Source organism: Bos javanicus, chromosome 26, assembly GCF_032452875.1.
Source record: "Bos javanicus breed banteng chromosome 26, ARS-OSU_banteng_1.0, whole genome shotgun sequence".
NCBI lineage: Eukaryota > Metazoa > Chordata > Mammalia > Artiodactyla > Bovidae > Bos > Bos javanicus.
The window spans coordinates 48441556-48458466 of NC_083893.1; the positions used below are offsets into that span (position 1 = coordinate 48441556).

General features: G+C 51.8%; 1 protein-coding gene across 3 annotated transcripts in view; it reads left to right on the forward strand.

The window, feature by feature from the left end:
* MGMT (O-6-methylguanine-DNA methyltransferase) overlaps nt 1-16542 on the forward strand; it is a 277279-nt gene extending 260737 nt beyond the window's left edge. For 2 of the 3 annotated variants that reach the window (XM_061403853.1, XM_061403851.1), the window contains 2 exons: nt 10005-10144; nt 16225-16498. In XM_061403853.1, coding sequence (XP_061259837.1) covers nt 10005-10144; nt 16225-16434 — 350 coding nt within the window. In that variant the 3' untranslated portion in view covers nt 16435-16498. Of the gene's footprint in view, nt 1-10004; nt 10145-16224 lie in introns of all 3 variants that reach the window. The other variant, XM_061403852.1, reaches the window with a different exon arrangement.
* Nucleotides 16543-16911: the final 369 nt, after the last annotated feature.

Sequence of the window (16911 nt, forward strand, 5' to 3'; positions counted from 1 at the left end):
CTACCATGATTAATATTAATCATTATGTCTTTTTCTTCATTAGGCTGTTAATATGGTGGCTCATATTAGTTCATTTTAAGTAGACTTTATTTTTTAGAACAGTTTTAGATTTACCAAAAAAAAAAAAAACCACAATAATAATAATTGAGTTAGTACAGAGAGTCCACATCTATTGTACCCACATCTATTTTGCCCTATAATTGACCTCTTGTATTACTGATACACTTGTTAATACAATGAACCAGTGTCGATATCTTACTTAACTAAAGTTCATATTTTATGCAGATTGCCTTAGGTTTAACCTAATGTCCTTCTGTTTCAGGAACCAATTTAGGATACCATATTAGATTTGGTCATTACATCTCCTTAGATTTCTCTTAGCTTTGACATTTTCTCAAGATTTTCCTTGTCTAAGATGACCTTTGCAGTTTTCTAGAGTACTTGTCAGAAATTTTGTAGAATGTCAAAATAGAATTTATATGATGCTTTTCTCATCATAGACTGGAGCTATGGAGTTAGAGGAGGAAAACCACAGAGGTAAACTGCCATTTTCATGAAATCATGTCAAGGGTCCATACTATCATCATGATTTAACACTGTTGAGGTTGGCATTGACCTCTACCAATATTTTTTTTTATGTTTTTTTTTTTCTTTTTCTTTTTTTTTTTTTTGACCTCTACCAATATTAAGGTAGAGTGAAAGTCACTCAGTCGTGTCCGACTCTTTGCAACACCATGCACTTAGTCCATGGAATTCTCCAGGCCAGAATACTGGAGTGGGTAGCCTTTCCCTTCTCCAGGGGATCTTCCCAACCCAGAGATCGAACCCACCCACGTCTTCTAAACATTAGTTCATACTCAAATCTACATAGATTTCTAATCCATTATTACCTGGATCATCCTAGCCGCCTCCCCTTGCTTATCTGTACGCTCCTCTTCCATCAGTGAGAAACTGGCTCCCATCTTCTGCCATCCATCTCCTTAGTTATTTGAGCCCAGTATACTGTATCGCAGTATTGGGGTTTTTATCCTGTACTTCCTTGGGAAGCAGCCCTGTCAGCCAGAGTACAGTGTACAGTGCAGTTCCTTTTGCCTTAGTCTTATAGACTCCACTTTTTTCCAAAGTTGCTTGGGTCACTGTTTTTCCTCCCACACATTTCAGTGGAGTTGTGCATACATTTGTAATATGGTTAGATTCTCCTTACCACCTGCACTCTGTCCTGGGATCCTCCAGTCTCTTAAATATTTTGTTGCTGTTAATTTGTATACATTTCATGTATGTCCCTATATATACATTCCTTTTACAAAATGTCCAGAATGTCGCCTCGTTGGAGTCATACAGCATGTAGCCTTTTCAAAAAAATTTTTTTCACTTAGCAGTGTACCTTTAATATTCCTTCATGTCTTTTTGTGACTTGAAAGGTCAGTATTTACATGACTGCATAATACTCCACTGTATGGATGTTCCCTAGTTTGTTTATAAAAGGGCATCCTGGTTGCTTCCAGCTTTCGGCAGTAGGTAAATAAAGCTGCTGTAAACATCCATGTGCGGGTTTTTGTGTGGACATAAGTTTTCCAGTCTGTTGAGTATAAATACCTAGGAATGCAGTCACTCATTCATGTGGTAAGCTCCTATTTAGCTTTATAAGTAAGAAATTAGCAAACTTTCTTCCAGAATAGTTGTTCTGCTTTGCATTTCCATCAGCAGTGACTGAATATCCCTCATCCTCACCAGCAGTCAGTACTGTTGAGGTTTTTTTGTTTGGTTGGTTGGTTTTTAGCCATTCTAATAGTATCTAATTGTATCTTATTATTTTAACCTGTAACTCCCTAATGACAAATGATGTTCAACGTCTTTTCAGATGCTTATTTGTCACCTGTATATCTTTTTTGGTGAGGAGGTGTCTGTTAAATTCTTGTGCTTAATTGCTCAGTCTTGTCCAACTCTTTGCAACCCCATAAACTATATATATAGCTCGCCAGGCTCCTCTGTCCATGGGATTCTCCAGGCAAGAATCCGGGAGTGGGTTGCCCTGCCCTCCACCAGGGGGTCTTCCCAAGACAGAAGACCCCCTCCCTGGCGCCACTCGTGCGAGGCCCAAGTTAAACCCTTATCCACTTTATAATTGGGTCATTTTCGTGTTGAGCTTCTAAGAAGTCTTTGTGTATTCTGTATACAAGTCCTTTATCAAATATATCTTGCAAATTTTTCTTTCAGCTTGTTCCTTTTCTGTAAGGTATCTCAACAGCATTTTTCACAGAACAAAAACTACTTATGATAAAGTTCAGCTTACCCACTTTTTCCCTTTCATGGAGGTTTTCATAGTTTCGCCTCTTCGATTTAGGCCTGTGGCCCACTTTGAGTCAGCTTCTGTAGAGGATACAGGGCCTGTCTAGATTCATATTTTGCGTGTGGCTGCCCAGTTGTTCAAGCACCGGTTTTTGGAAGGATTATCCTTCTTCCATGGACTTGCCTTTGTTCTTCTAATTCTGTTCCATTGATATATGTATTTTTTTCACCAATACATCCTATCTTGATTAATGTAGCTTTATAAGAGATTAATTTTTTCAAATATTGAATCAGCCCTCCATTCCTAGGACAAACTCCACTGAATTTTAATATCTTGTTTATGATATATTTCTCGATTTGATTTGCAAGTACCTGTTGAGAATTTTTGCATATGTGTCCATGAGAGATCGTGATCTGTGCCTTTCAGCTTCTTTGATTTTGGTATTTGGATAATTACAGCCTCATAAAATGCCTTAGGAATTGTTCCCTTCTCTATTATTCTGAAAAAATTATGCTGATTTGATCTATTCTTTTAAATGTTTGATAGAATTTTCTGGTGAAATTATCTGGCCCTATGATTTCAGAAGATTTTAAACTATGAATTCAGTGTCTGTGAGGTCAGTAGTAACATCCCCTCTTTAACTTCTTATGTTGATAGGGGTTTTTAATGAGTCTTGCTAGAAATGTATCAGTTACCTTCTCAGAGAGCCCGGCTTTGGCATCATGTGTTTCACTCTGTCACTTTCTGTTTTCAGTTTCACTGGTTTCTGTCGTCACCTTCATTATTCCTTTCCTTCTTCTTTCGGATTATTTTTGTTTTCTTTTTCTGGTTTCTTAAATTGGAAGCTTATTATTGTTATGGGCTGCCCTGGTGGCTCAGATGGTAGAGAATCCGCCTGCAGTGCAGGAGACCCAGGTTCAGTCCCTGGGTCGAGAAGCCCCTGGAGGAGGGCATGGCCGCCCACTCCAGTGCTCTTGCCTGGAGAATCCCACGGACGGAGGAGCCTGGTCGGACCATAGGGTCGCAGAGCTGGACATGACTGATCAACTCAACTCATTATTGTTGTGTTTTATACTGTCATTAATTTGAGACCTTTTTTCTAAAATATGCATTTAATACTATAAATATCCCTCTAAATATTGCTTTAGCTGTGTCCCATAGTCTGTGATGTGTGTATTTTCCATTTCATTCAGCTCAGTTTTGTTTTCTTTTCCTTAGGATTTCTTCTGTGGCTCATAGATTATTTAGAAATAGCTTATTTACTCTTCAAATATTTGGAGATTTTCCTTTTCACTTTTCCATTATGATCAGAGAAAATCATTTGTCTGATTTCAGCTGTTTTAAAGGTGTTAATGTTTGTTTTGTGACCCAGGATGCGCTACATCTTGACTAGTACTCCATGTGTATTTCCAAAGAACTCTGTTACTGAGCGTTCTATAGAGTTAAGACAAGTTGGTTGATGGTGTGTTTTTTTTTTTCCCGCATCCTTGATTTTCTGTCAGATATTTCTGTCAGTTACAAGAGAGGAGTAGTGAAGTCTTCAAGCATAATTGTGGATTTAACCAATTATCGTTTCATTTTCGTCAGCTTTTGCTTCATGCATTTGAACCCTGTTGTTAAGGTACATAAACGCTTAGGGTTGGTATGTCAGACACTTATTTCACTTTATTGCTATCTAATTTCTTACATTTTATTATTTTATTATCACATAATATTATCTGTTTTCTGTCTTTTCCCTCTGTTTTCATTTTTCGTTCCCCTTTCTCTCCTTCCTTTGGAATAGTTCAGCATTTTTTAGTTCGCCATCTCTTTTTCACTGTATCATCTCTTACCAGTTTTCTGGTGGTTGCTTCAGGGACTATAATACCTCACACGCGTCACTGTCGCAGTCTAGCTGGAGTCGGCGTCTCACCACCTCAGCGTGGAGCGTAGAAGCCCCACCGCCACAGAGCCCTCTCAGCTCCGCTGACGGTTCTCACCTACACACACTGCCGTCTTCTCTGTTGACGTCATGGTCTTCTTTCAGTTGTTAAACGCATTTTGAGGAACTCGACAGAAGGAGGATCTGTGGTGTTTAGCCAAATAGTCACCACTTCTCTGGTTCTGCTTTTATTCCTGATGCTCCACACTTCCCTGTGGTATTGTTTTGCTTCTTACTTGAAGGGCTTCCTGTAGCTTTTTAGGTCTGTTGGCAGTGCCTTATCTCTAGGTTTTTTTGATCTAAAAATGTCTTTATTTTAACTTCACCCTTGAAGGATTTTTTTTTCAAAACAAGATATAGAATTCTGAGTTGATGGTTCTTTTCTCTCAGCACTTTAAAAACTGCCATTTTGCTTCCTTCTGATCTCTGCAGTTTCTGTAAGAATTCTACAGTCATTCAAACATTGTTTTCCCACAAATAATACGCCATTTTTCCTTGTTTTCCAGATTTCTATCTTCATCCTTAGATTTCAGCAGCTTCATCTTTATGGGTTTGGGAGTGGATTTCTTTGGGATTGTCCCTTTGCACATGGCTGAGCTTCTTTTAAATCTATGGTTGTGTATCTTTTGCTAAATCTGGGCAATTTTTAGCTGTTATTTCTTTGAATTTTTTCTCCACCCCACACTTTGCTTTCTCTCCTTCTGGCACTCCAGTAACACGCGTGTGAGGCCTTCTGGCTTTTCCAGCGCGTCCCCCAGGCTGCTTTGGATATTGTCGTTCGCTTTTGGCGTTCTTTCCTGCCTCTCGGGTTGGCCATTTCTGCTGACTCGTCTTCAGGCCGGGCGACTCTGCGTCGGGCGTCTCCAGTCTGCCTAGAAGCCCATGCCGTGCAGTTCTTCCTTTTTGCATATTGTATGTTTCAGTTCTACATTCTCTGATTTTTCTTCGTAATTTTCATTTTTTTAGAAACTCTATTTTCACTTGCTCCAAGGGTGTTCTCCCTTCACACAGCATTCTTACCACAGATCCTGTACAGCTGTCCTCAGCTGCGGTTTCTCAGGTTGTCGCATGTAGTTTGGGTGTCGCACAGTTTTGTTAATTACACCTCACAAAGCTTGGCGGGGCAGAGGTTGTCAGGAGAGTCTGACTTCCATGTCTTCTTGGCCATTACAGTTGATGATTTTCTTTTCCCAGGAAGGCTGAGGATTTCCTGACTCTTCATATGCTGAATGTTCTGGACCTTGTAACCTGCTCATTTTGAATAGATGTTCTGAGGCCCTGAGTCTCATGTGAGTCCTGTGGGTAACGCCGATGTTCGTGTTGACGAGACCCTTGACCTGGCTGGATGCAGCCCCTGAGTCCTGGCCAGGTTCCTATGGCTGCGCTCTCGGTGTCTGCGCCCTGCAGCCTCCGCGGTCTCCTCAGGGCTGCCCCCGGGACCACAGCAGGGGCTCAGCCTTCCCTCCGTTCTCAGTCTTGCGTTTCGCATTGGATCCACCCGCACAGCTCCAGGTCTGGTGTGATTTCCCAGTCTCTCTTCCTCCACAGCCTCCCTGGTCCTCTCCCACACACTCCTGCAACCGCACAGGCCTCTGGGGCCGGGCAGCAGGAGAGACGGAGAACGCAGGGGCCCAGCCACCTTTGGGCCCACAGCCCTTCCCCTCAGAAAGGGTGTTTCTCCTCAGAGCTCTCAGCACCTGCCGCCCCAACCATTGCCACCCCCAGCACACACTGCAGGGTTGCCTGGGGCCCAAAGAGTTCAAGACAGTAGCCCTGGGGGGGCTTCCCCCTCCTCAAGGCAGCGAGGGCTCCTGGGCTCCGTCTGAACTGACGCCACCTCCAGGGTCCAGGCCGCAGTCCGTCCTGGGTGCATGCAAAGTCCCGTCAGTCTTGTCTGACTGTATGACCCCCTCCACCGGACTATAGCCCACCAGGCTCCTCTGTCCATGGGATTCTCCAGGCAAGAAGAGTGGGCTGCCGTTTCCTCCTTCAGGGCATCTTGTCCACCCGGGGATTGAACCTGCATCTCTGGAGTCTCCTGCATTGGCAGGCAGGTTCTGTACCACTAGTGCCACCTGGGATGCCCACAGCCAGTCCTGGCTGGGGATTTCTGAATGAGAAGTGGTAAGCAGGCACCTTATCACAGCGCGTCTTCCAGTTCTTCTTCCCCAGCCTTTCCTCCCCATGGCCCTGCGCTCTGTGCCCTGGCTTCAGGGAGGCACTCAGTAGCGTGTGCTCACCCATCCCTTTGCTCTCATGGCCTCCCTCCTGGGCTCCTTCCTGGGAAGGTCGTCTGGCTGCTTTGATACTGAGACAGCATCAGGTCACGTTAGCCGATATGCTCTTGAAGAGCACGTGGTGTGAGAACTGTGCTGGATTCGCCTGATCAGAACCTGGTGCTCACTCCAGGGTGTTATGGGCTCCCTCTGTGCCAGAGGCCAGAGAAGGCCAGGCCTGGAGAGCCCTTGGAAAGTCGTAAACCTGGCAGGCGGCCGTGACCCAGGCATGGACACCAGGTTCGGTGCTATGGCAGGGCATCCCACAGGCATGCAGTGTTGTCAGCAGCCCGACCCACGAAGTCCTATCCAGCAGCCCAGGAAGAGAGAGGGTTTAGAAAACAGTCTTCACCAGGTTTAGGTGGTTATAGTGGGCGGGTCTGAATAGCCACCCAGGCTGAAATGGAAATGACCAGGTCCTTAGGATAAGGGAGAGCTAAGAAGCAGTCTTGACCCCACCTGATTTCCAGAGCAGGCTGGAGAGGGCAAGGGAGAGGAGCACCTGGAGTGTGGCCTGTGGAGGCCGCGGCCAGCCCCCCGTGGGGACCTTCACAGGAGAGAAAGGCGGTGGTTCAGTGGTTGCTGCTGCTGCTGGTCAGTCTCCAGGTTGTGTCCAGCTCTTTGCGACCCCATGGACTACAGCACACCAGGCTTCCCTGTCCCTCCCCGCCTCCCAGAGTTTGCCCAAGTTCATGTCCATTGTGTCGGTGATGCCATCCACCCATCTCATCCTCTGTCATCTTGTTCTCCTCCTGCCTTCACACTTTCCCAGCATCAGGGGCTTCTCCAGTGAGTCAGTTCTTCGTGTCAGGTGGACAAAGTGTTGGAGCTTCAGCATCAGTCCTTAGGGCCACCTGAAGTAATGGTCCCACCGCTAAAGATTTATATGGTCACCTCACCAAGACTCTTGAGTCCCTTGGACTGCAAGGAGATCCAACCAGTCCATCCTAAAGGAGATCAGTCCTGGGTGTTCATTGGAAGGACTGATGTTGAAGCTGAAACTCCAATACTCTGGCCACCTGATGCGAAGAGCTGACTCATTGGAAAGACCCTGATGTTGGGAAAGATTGAGGGCAGGAGAAGGGAATGACAGAGGATGAGATGGCTGGATGGTATCACTGACTCAACAGACATGAGTTTGGGTGAACTCCGGGAGTTGGTGGTGGACAGGGAAGCCTGCGGTTCATGGGGTCACAAAGAGTCACACACGACTGAGCGACTGAACTGAACACCTTCAAGAGAATGTGTTTTCCACCTTATGTTCATTTTTATGAGCAGATTTTTTTACTACATTTCAGAATGATATTCAACAGCTCACAGTTGCCCCTCCTTTTTGGAGAAGTGGGGCTCAAGTCTGATTTTTGCACAGGTCCAGAGCAAAGGCATTGACTCTGAGAGCTGCTTAAGACTAATTAATGCATTTGCTCCCTACGGGGTGGATTGAGTTCCAGGTAACAAAAATGATGTGCTTGATTGCAAAATACTGCATTTTTTTCAGCTGTTTGTCCTAAGATATCGCCGGGCATGTACAAGATGAGAAATGGTTGCCTGTGAAAAATTGATGACAAAGCCAAAAATGTTTGATAAACTCCGTGCTCACACATGGGCTTGTAATTGTTTCATTATACGATGCTTCTGCCCTTGGAAGGAGAGGCGCTCTGTGACTTGGCGGTAACCTGTCAGAGCAGCGCTGGGGCTGGTACTCCATGAGGGCGGAGGAGCGGACATGGCTCCTCGGAGCTGCTGTCTCCAGTCCCCTGCGCACACACCCCTCACTGTCCCTGCCGGTTCAGTAGGTCCCAGGCTGCTCCTCGGGACAGCCTGGGCAGCACCCTTTCCCCGGGCCAGAGCAGGGAAGCTGGAGCCGGCAGCTCTGCTCTCGGAGGAAGGCTGGGATCTGGCCTTGGCGTCTTGCGGTATTGACTCGGGCTGCTTTTATTGTGTCTTTTTCAAGACAGCTGTCCCTGAAACCTCTTTTTCTCCAAGATACCACCAAGCTGCCCTGCTTTTCTTTTTCCTTCCTTTTCTTTTTAAGTTAGGCACAACAGTGGTGACGATAATAATGATGAACAGTTTGGTTTCAAAATGCTTTCTAAAGAAATCACAGTAAACAAAGTCTGTTTGCCTAAGGAAACCCTCGCAGCAATCAGCTAGTCACACAACCGCATGTGCTAATGAACCCAAAGCTGTTAATGTGGTTTCTTCAGTTAAATTGATTCATGAATTTTGAAGAGAACATTATCTAATGAATTTTCTTTGAATAGAAAGCAATTAAAAGGACAAATCAGTCTGATTAACCCCAAAGTCACCCTCCTGCCACAAATGGTGTAGAGTTTGAAATTATATCATAAAAAACTAGAGCACATTCGCTATCTTTCTGCCCTCTGCTAATCCATGTAAATTAATGAACAACAAAGTCAATTTCTTTGCTGACCCTTTTCTAGTATCACCTGGATTATGCTGATGTTTAATTTGCTTAATGTTATAATAAAGACTAAACAGATTTTTTTCCCAGTGAAGTGATTATCATTCCCTTCAGTTAAGAAGTGATTTTTATTATTTAACACACGTGTAAGGGTGTGTTTCCTTTAAGAACCAAATCGCACTTGGCCAGCTTGGCGTGAAGTGTAATTAGTGCTGTTCTGGACCCAGGAACTGCCCGTGGAATCCTTCCCTTTGTTGCTGTGTCGGGCGCTCCTGCCCTCGCCTTGGGGGAGGTGGCGGGGCGGGGGGTTGCTGGGCAGCTCCCTGTCCCATGCTCGCGGACACGTGTCTTTTGGGGAAAGATGAGAGGCCTCGACCGAGACGGCCCGGCCCATGCCCAGCTCCTCTGCAGCACCCTGCACACCCGGAAGCACGCTCGGCCTGCAGCAGAGGGAGAGGCTGTCCTGTGTCCTCTTCTTCACCCCTGCAGCAGCTTGATGTGGCTGCTCATTAAAACGGGGTAAGGCTGTTTTATCTTTGCAGCTCTGCTCCTTACGGATGCCTGGAGCCAAGGTCACCACCAGCCTCATGGACCGCGGTGTATGGCATCCTAAGCCTGCTCGCGCTCGGGTGTGGACAGCTAAGCTAGCATCAGACCGTGATCCAGCCCATGGCCTCCTTTTCCTTCTGCGTCCCAGCTGGAGTCAGGACTGAACAAGCAGTACAAAGCTTCCAAAGTTGGTGTGCACGCAGGGCCTTCTGTGCTTGTGAAGTGAGCTGTGTGCGATCCACACCCGCGCGGGCCCCAGGAGAGCGTGCTGCAGGCCCACGTGGAGCTCCGGGGAGGTGGGAGGGCGGGCCGTCTGTGCTGCCCGCTGGCGGGGCCTGCGGAGGTGCCGGCCCGCCCTCGGCTCGCCTCCCGCGCGTCCTCTCGTCGGTGACGTGGTGACAGGACCCCGTGCGGAGCTGGGTTTTAATTAAGTCACACCTCTGTGTACGCGGTTGCGTTTTCTCTTTCAGGGCTGGCAGCTGTTTGTATCTTAACTGTTGGAGCCGTTTGTCCCAATAACGTCATTTGCTTTCTCCCTTTCAGAGTCATTCACCAGACAGGTGTTATGGAAGCTGCTGACGCTTGTGAAATTCGGAGAAACGGTTTCTTACCAGCAATTAGCAGCCCTGGCGGGCAACCCCAGAGCAGCGCGGGCCGTGGGAGGAGCCATGAGGAGCAACCCTGTGAGTGTGTGGCTGCGGGGGTCAGCCCGGCCGCAGTCAGCAGGGCACTGGGGCACCGCGCTCAGGGTCTGAGGGTCCTTTGATTCAGGCGAGTGTCAGAGGCAACCTGGGCTGTTGGGGAGGAGAGGAGGTGTTCATGTCGGGGCCTCTGGAAGGGGGCCGTCCAGTCTCGGAAGGCTGTGGCAGGGGCCTGGCCAAGGCCACACTCACCTGAGGACCCTGCAGGGGATGGGAAGGGCACCCCGTCCACACAGCAGCTCGGCCTCTGGGAGCCCTCACACTACCGCACGGGGCCCTGGAACGTCCCCGGTGTCATTGGTCTGCGGTGCCCAGCAAACCCGGGCGCCTTCGCCCCAGGACGCTCTCTCCAGACCCGGGTGCTGTCAGTCAGGGATGGCCTCTCCAGACCCGGGCACCATCACCCTAGGAGGGTCTCTGCAGACCTGGGCATCATCACCCCAGGATGGTCTCTCCCTGAAGCTGTAGGGACTCTGTAACATGGTGGGAGAGTGCCATCCAATAAGGAAAAGCCAACAGATGGTCACATTGTGGGGTGGGGAGTTAGTCCATCAGATGGACCCAGTTCTTAAAACATCCCTGTGGCTTTGCTGTGTGTTTTCAATATGGTTTCTGTCCATGCTCTCCGGGGAGAGGCGGGTTTGCCTGGCACGGCCTGCAGCCCCCTCCCCTCAGCTGGCAGCCCCCGGGGCAGGGCCAGTGTCTCAGGAGGGCGGCCACTCGGCCTTCCACACAGAATTGCACCACTGCTGGTGCAGGGGCGGCTCCTGTGGGTGTGCGTGGGCTGTTACAGTGCTTGTCTGCCTGGAGAAGAGTCTGCATCCACGTTAAACACCCCAGATTGTCGCGAGCAGCATGCGGCAGATGACAGCACCGCCGCCTCCCGGGTCGCGAGCTCCGCGCGGCAGAGGTGGGGGAGCGGGGCGGTGTCGTGTCTGCACCCCTTGTGCTTCCATCGCGGCGTCCCAGGGTGTCGTTCACACACGCCGCCTCCACGGGCTGCAGGCCCCGTTTGCATGGCACACGTGGATGGCCCTGGATCAGTTTCCAGGGGTAACTGTTGAGGTTTCCCAGTGACGCTGACACAGCTCCTCCCCTCTGGAAGGCCCCCGCCTTCTCCCAGGTCACCCTGTTGGACAGTTTGACTTGGCCCCGTGCTGTGTGTCCACTCAGGGCCTCTGGGTGAGCTCAGGAGGTGCCCGCTTCCTGCCTCCCAGGGTCACTGAGCTGTGTAGAAATTCTCCTGTCTGTCCGCACTCCATTCATGCCCTGGGGATGCTTGGTCCTTCTGCTCCCCTCCCTGAGGCTGGCCTTTCGTCCCAGAACTGCCTGCCCCCACGCCGTGTGCAGCCCCGCTCACTGACGTGCACAGCAGCCCACACCTGCCCCTCGTGACACCCGCAGTTCCCACTCTCTGAAGTGGCCAGGCTGTGGCTGCTGGCGACCGCGTAAGGCAGCACTCAGAAACCTGTATTGTCCTGCAGGCAGCAGGACTGCCTTCTCCTACTTTTAATCTCTGTGACTGTCTATGCTCAACTCTGGCCCAGCCCCTGACATCTGTAAAGCAGGGGCCTGAGACGCTTCTGTCCGTGCAGTCCCTGTCCTGACGTCCCCGTGGGCGCGTGCCCAGGTGGCCTGAGGACACGGGGAGGATTGTGCCCGCACCGTGGCCCCTCATGGTGGTGCCGTCCCATGACAAGGGTGGCGCGGCAGCCGTGAGCCTCTGGCCTTGCCCTGGGCATCCCTCTGTCGCAGGGCACTGCCTGGCCACACACAGGAACCCCAGCCTGACGAGAAAGTTGCAGAGGACCCAGTAGATGCCTCCAGGGGTGGCTCAGAAGAGCTGGGGTGCTCCCGGAAGGAGACAGCCTGCGTGCCTTGCAGCTGGGCCAGCTCAGCAGAGTCAGCCGTGCTCAGAGGTCTTCGGGTCATCCATAGAGAGGGCTGAGGGGTCCTAAGGGGACCCGGGGATATGAAGGGATAAGGGGCCTAGTCAGGGACTGGATCTGGTGGACACGTCCCCCTTCTCAGTGCTGACGGCAGAGTCCAGCCATAGAGCCACACATGTAGGCATAGGGAGAGCGGCCTGGAGACGTACCCAGTGAAGCCATCTCTGTGTTCAGGAGGAGTGTGACAGGCAGACGGACGCAGAAGCTGCAGGACGCCCTGGCACTCGCCATGTGCCCATTCCATGGTGTCCGGCAGTAAACGAGGACACGCTGGCCCCCCTGATGGCCTGTGCTCGAGGCGTGGGCTGCTCACCCACAGACTGAGGGGTGGTGTCTGCTGCTGGGGATGTTTCAGCCCACCCCAGGCCCTTGGTTTTTCCAGAATTTTCCATGAACAGATTAATAGCCCAGGTATAATGTCTTGGCAGCCCTCCGGAATGCCCTGTCCCAGACCGAGCCCTGGGACGGCAGTCTTCTGGTGGGGCGGGTTGACGAGGGCTCACACACCCTGCCTGATAAAGCCCCTTCCTGCTCATCCTCAGAATTTGCTAAATGCAGTTCAGAGCCAATCAATACTTGCCAGAGAGTTTCCCCACCTTTTCCTAAACAAGTGCGTTCCTGAGGAGCTCGTTTATTCGCAGATGCCGTGAGCCTTAATGACCCCCCGAGTCTTGTCCTGCCAGTCACCCAGATGGCTGCTGATAAAGATTTAGCATCGTGTTCTAAGTGTCAGGGCTGTCAGTGGGGCTGAACCATTTGACCAGAAGAAAAAAACGCACAGGGAGCTATTGATTACAGCTTCTCAGTGTCACTTGTTCACCAGGATTTAGGTATTGATGAGGCCGCAAGTGAAAACAAGCTCTTTCCCTTGTGGGCTGCTACCCACAAGAACAAAGGCAAAGCTGGAGAAAATACTCAGCCAGCACCAGAATCAGAGGGATTCCATTATTGATTGAAAGGCCCCTTCGTGTTATTTTTGTTGGAGACAAATCTATGGGTTTGGAAGTTTTATAGCATTTGAGAAAGGGTCTGTGTAAGTGATGGATTCATGTATTGGATGAATTAGATTTCACAGCATGAAGATTTCAATGCAGCTATGATATTATGAGCTACTTGGTTATTGATAAAAATTACATTTCATGTGGCACGGGCTTTAAAGGAGAGGGCACAGAGGGCATGGATCCCTTGGAATGTCCTCAGGGGCACAGTGAATTTTAGCAGGTTTCATTATTTTAACAGTCTGGAACCTGTCACTGAAATTAGCATGACCAGAAGCAGTGTTCCCGCTTCTGGAGGTGAGAATCGTGTGTGTTTGGTCAGTCACCAGTTCCCGTCACAGATGAAGACTGATCATAGCTCTCTCTGTAATTGCTATTCCCGGCCGGCAGCCTGTTATCTGCGTGGTGCACAGACAGAGAGTCGCGTTACACACTTGCAGTTTCGTAGCTCGTTGGGCAAGAGGGAAGAGAAGGAGAGCTTGTGTGTGAAGTCTGCTGTTCGGGAGGAAAATTGAATTGGGGCCTAAATGTTTATGAAACTAAATTGAATTAAGTGTCTACCTCCTTATCAGTCAAAAACTTGAATTGTGTATTATCTAATCGTGTCCTCCCAGCAATTATTAATGTGACTACTGTATTTGATAAAAAACCCCCAATCAGAGCAAACACTCTGCTCCTGAAGTTTCCTGTTCCCCCCGGTTGTGTGCTGTGGGCAGGCCCAGCAGTGTGTGGCCGCTTCTCGCTTGGTCAGGCTGTGCAGGAGAGGAAGCCCGAGCCCTCCTCAGCATGCAGGGCTGGAACTCCACAGACAGCACGTGCTCCCACGGCAACCCAGACTCCCCAGAATCCGAGTCAGGGCTGGTCTGTGAGGCGCGGGAGGTCAGACAGCTACCTGCGGGCCCTGCCTCTGCGGCCCCCCGGGGCAGCGTGCAGAGCGCGGGCCTCCAAGCAGCTTTCGGCCCCGGACGAGAGGCTCACTGCGCCCTCAGGTTGCGGAGTCTGGCCTGAGCTGCACGGAGGGCATGTTCTCCCTGCCGCATCCTTACTGAGCAGCGTGTCCAGGACAGGACAGGGCCGGGAACCCAGCCACCCTCCCGGGACCAACAGAGGGGCACCCCAGGGGGAGTGTGTGTCACGTGGCGGCAAGTGACAGCCTGCTCCACCCGCAGTGAAGGCCTCCGGTGGGGGCAGAGACGGCCTCCCGGGGAGCAGAGGAGCCTGGTTACCTTGAGCGGAGGCCCCCCACATGTGGGGTCTCTGAAGGCCTGCGTCTAGCTTCCTGCGCCTGCCCCTCTCCAGACAGGACTCCTGTGCCGGCGGGCAGGCGGTCCCTCTGCCGGACTCCGCAGGTGCTGGGCAGACACGGTCCTGCCTTTATCCAAGGACAGTTGCTCAGTGAGTCACCCTCCCCTTGGGGGTAGAAGGGGGCCAGACCAGCCCTGGAGCGCCACCCCCCTCACCTGCAGTCAGAGCCCTGTGCAGACAGCAACCCTCACCTCCAGGAACGGACCCGGTGGGCCTGCCAGGGGCCCCTTGGGCCTCCTGCTGAAGAGGCCGCAGCCGGGCGGGCAGGGTCCCTCCGGTGGGGGTCGCCGTGAGGAGCACGGGGCAAGGTGGGACTCACCTGTGCGGCTGCAAGAGGAGCCACAGCCCCTGCCAGAGTCACGTCCAGCGCCTGTGGGCCCTGCCGTCCAGTCCAGGCCACTCCGTGGGGTCTCACGCTCCTGCAGGTCTGCATGCGGCCAGCTCCGGGCCAGTCAGCGGTGTGCCGGAGCTGGAGGAAGCCCTGTTCTGGGGGCGTCTGCACCTCGTGTGCAGGCCCGCCTGCCTGTCCAGCCTCCTGGGAACTGGGCCTGCCCCTCCCCTGGGGCTGGTGCGGCAGCGTTGTGAGCTGCAGGTGAGCCTCTCTAGGAGGTGGTGCTGGGCCCGTGTTTCCTGGTGCGACTCAGGGATGCTCAGCACTTGGCCGGCTGTTGCCCCAGCATCGCAGCGGCAGAGCCTGTCCAGCTGTCGGGCAGTGCTCCGTGTTTGTATCTGCTTTCTTTGTAAAGTGCCCTTGCTTTCCGTGGAGTCTCCCTGCTGATTTGGGCAGGCATCTAACTACTCGGCTTGTCTCCAGGTGTGAAAGGCGCAGGGCAGCTTTGCCCTCTTAGGGCTTTTTTGGGAGGTGGGGAAGACCCTGTGGGAGGAAGGGTGGGGGGCAGGGCCCCAGGGCAGAGGGTCCATCCCAGCCTGGGATTCGGGGGTCTGGCGACTGCTTCTCAGATAGGAACAGATGAGAAGTGGAGCTTCTCAAACTTTCTGTATCAGAGGCTAAGGAGGGAAGCAGCCCCCCCCACCCCGCAGCCCCCCGGGTCCACTGGTGTCTGTAAAGCAGGGTTGGCAAGCGATCCCTGTAAAGGGCAGGACAGTAAATGTTTTCGGTTTTGCAAAAGCAGCCACGTAGTATGTACCAAGTGGGCGTAGCTGTGCTCCAATGAGCCTTTATTTACAAAACCAAGTGCGGACTGCCTGGGCCGCATCCACGGTTAGCCAGCCTTGGAGTTAGAGTGGCCTCTGAACACAGCGTTCCCTGGCGTTTCCTCTTACTTCTCGGAAATGCTTGGGAATTTTGCATGGCACCTAAACTTGGGAATGTCTTCTTAAGTTCTGTGCATATACATTTTAAATCACTTACCAAGTGAAACTGTTTTGTCCTTCCAAATCCTAGCATGAAGGGATTCTCTAGAACCCAGCCTTTTGGGCACCGGGAACAAGTTTCGTGAAAGACAGTTTTCCCACGGACCCAGGATAGGGTGGGGGTTGGTTTTGGTTTCACCTGCCGCTCCCCCGCGTGGTGGGGCCTGTTTTCTCACAGACCACAGACCTGGGTGTGTCCGGAGGCTGGAGACCCCTGCTCTAGAAGATGCCCCACATTTACCTTGGGCCTGCCCCAGCCCACCCAGGACACTCAGAGGCCAAGGGGCGACTTGTGCTGAGACGGGGCCTGCGCGTGGCTGGGTGGGGGCCGCCGGGGTGGGTGTGGGGCCAGGCTGACGTGGCGCCTGCATGTGGCTGGGGGGCCGCCGGGGTGGGCATGGGGCTAGGCTGACGTGGCCACCTCGCTCTCTTGCAGATCCCCATCCTCATCCCGTGCCATCGAGTGGTCTGCAGCAGCGGGGCCATGGGCAACTACTCCGGAGGAGTGGGCGTGAAGGAGTGGCTGCTGGCCCACGAGGGCCGGCCCGCCGGGAAAGCAGCCCGTGGAGGGGGCTCCCGTGCCACCGGATCCTGGCGCGGGGCCCTGGGTAGCACCGCCAGCTCCCAGCCCACAGGCCGAGACTGAGTGTGTGTGAGCAGTGTGCTAGGCATGGGGTGTGTGCTGGGGAGGTGGGGGGTGCTGAGGGGGGTGGGGGGTGCTGAGGGCGGGGTGTCTCATTAAAGGAGCCAGAGTCTCAGAGGTGTCATGTGTCTGCTTCTTTACGATTTACCATGAAGAGAGCCCAGAGGCTGCCCCCCGTGGGTGTAGCTTGCTCACTTCTGTCACTGTGATTGTCCGCTTGCTGATTCTCTTGAATCAGAGGTGAGAGAATGGGAGCCTGGTAAACGTGAGGATGACTGCCCTGCAAGGAAGGGGCATCTGGTGCCCACCAGGAACCGCTGGCTGCCTCAGACACCATGGTGGTACCCAGGGCCAGCCAGGCCCCAGACGGCCAGACCCTCCTCATGCAGGTCCATCCTCGGCAAATTGGCCTGCCTGCAGCATGCTCCATGCCTGCCCTATCCTCTCAGCTGCCAAAGCTGCTGGGATTATGCTACTGAA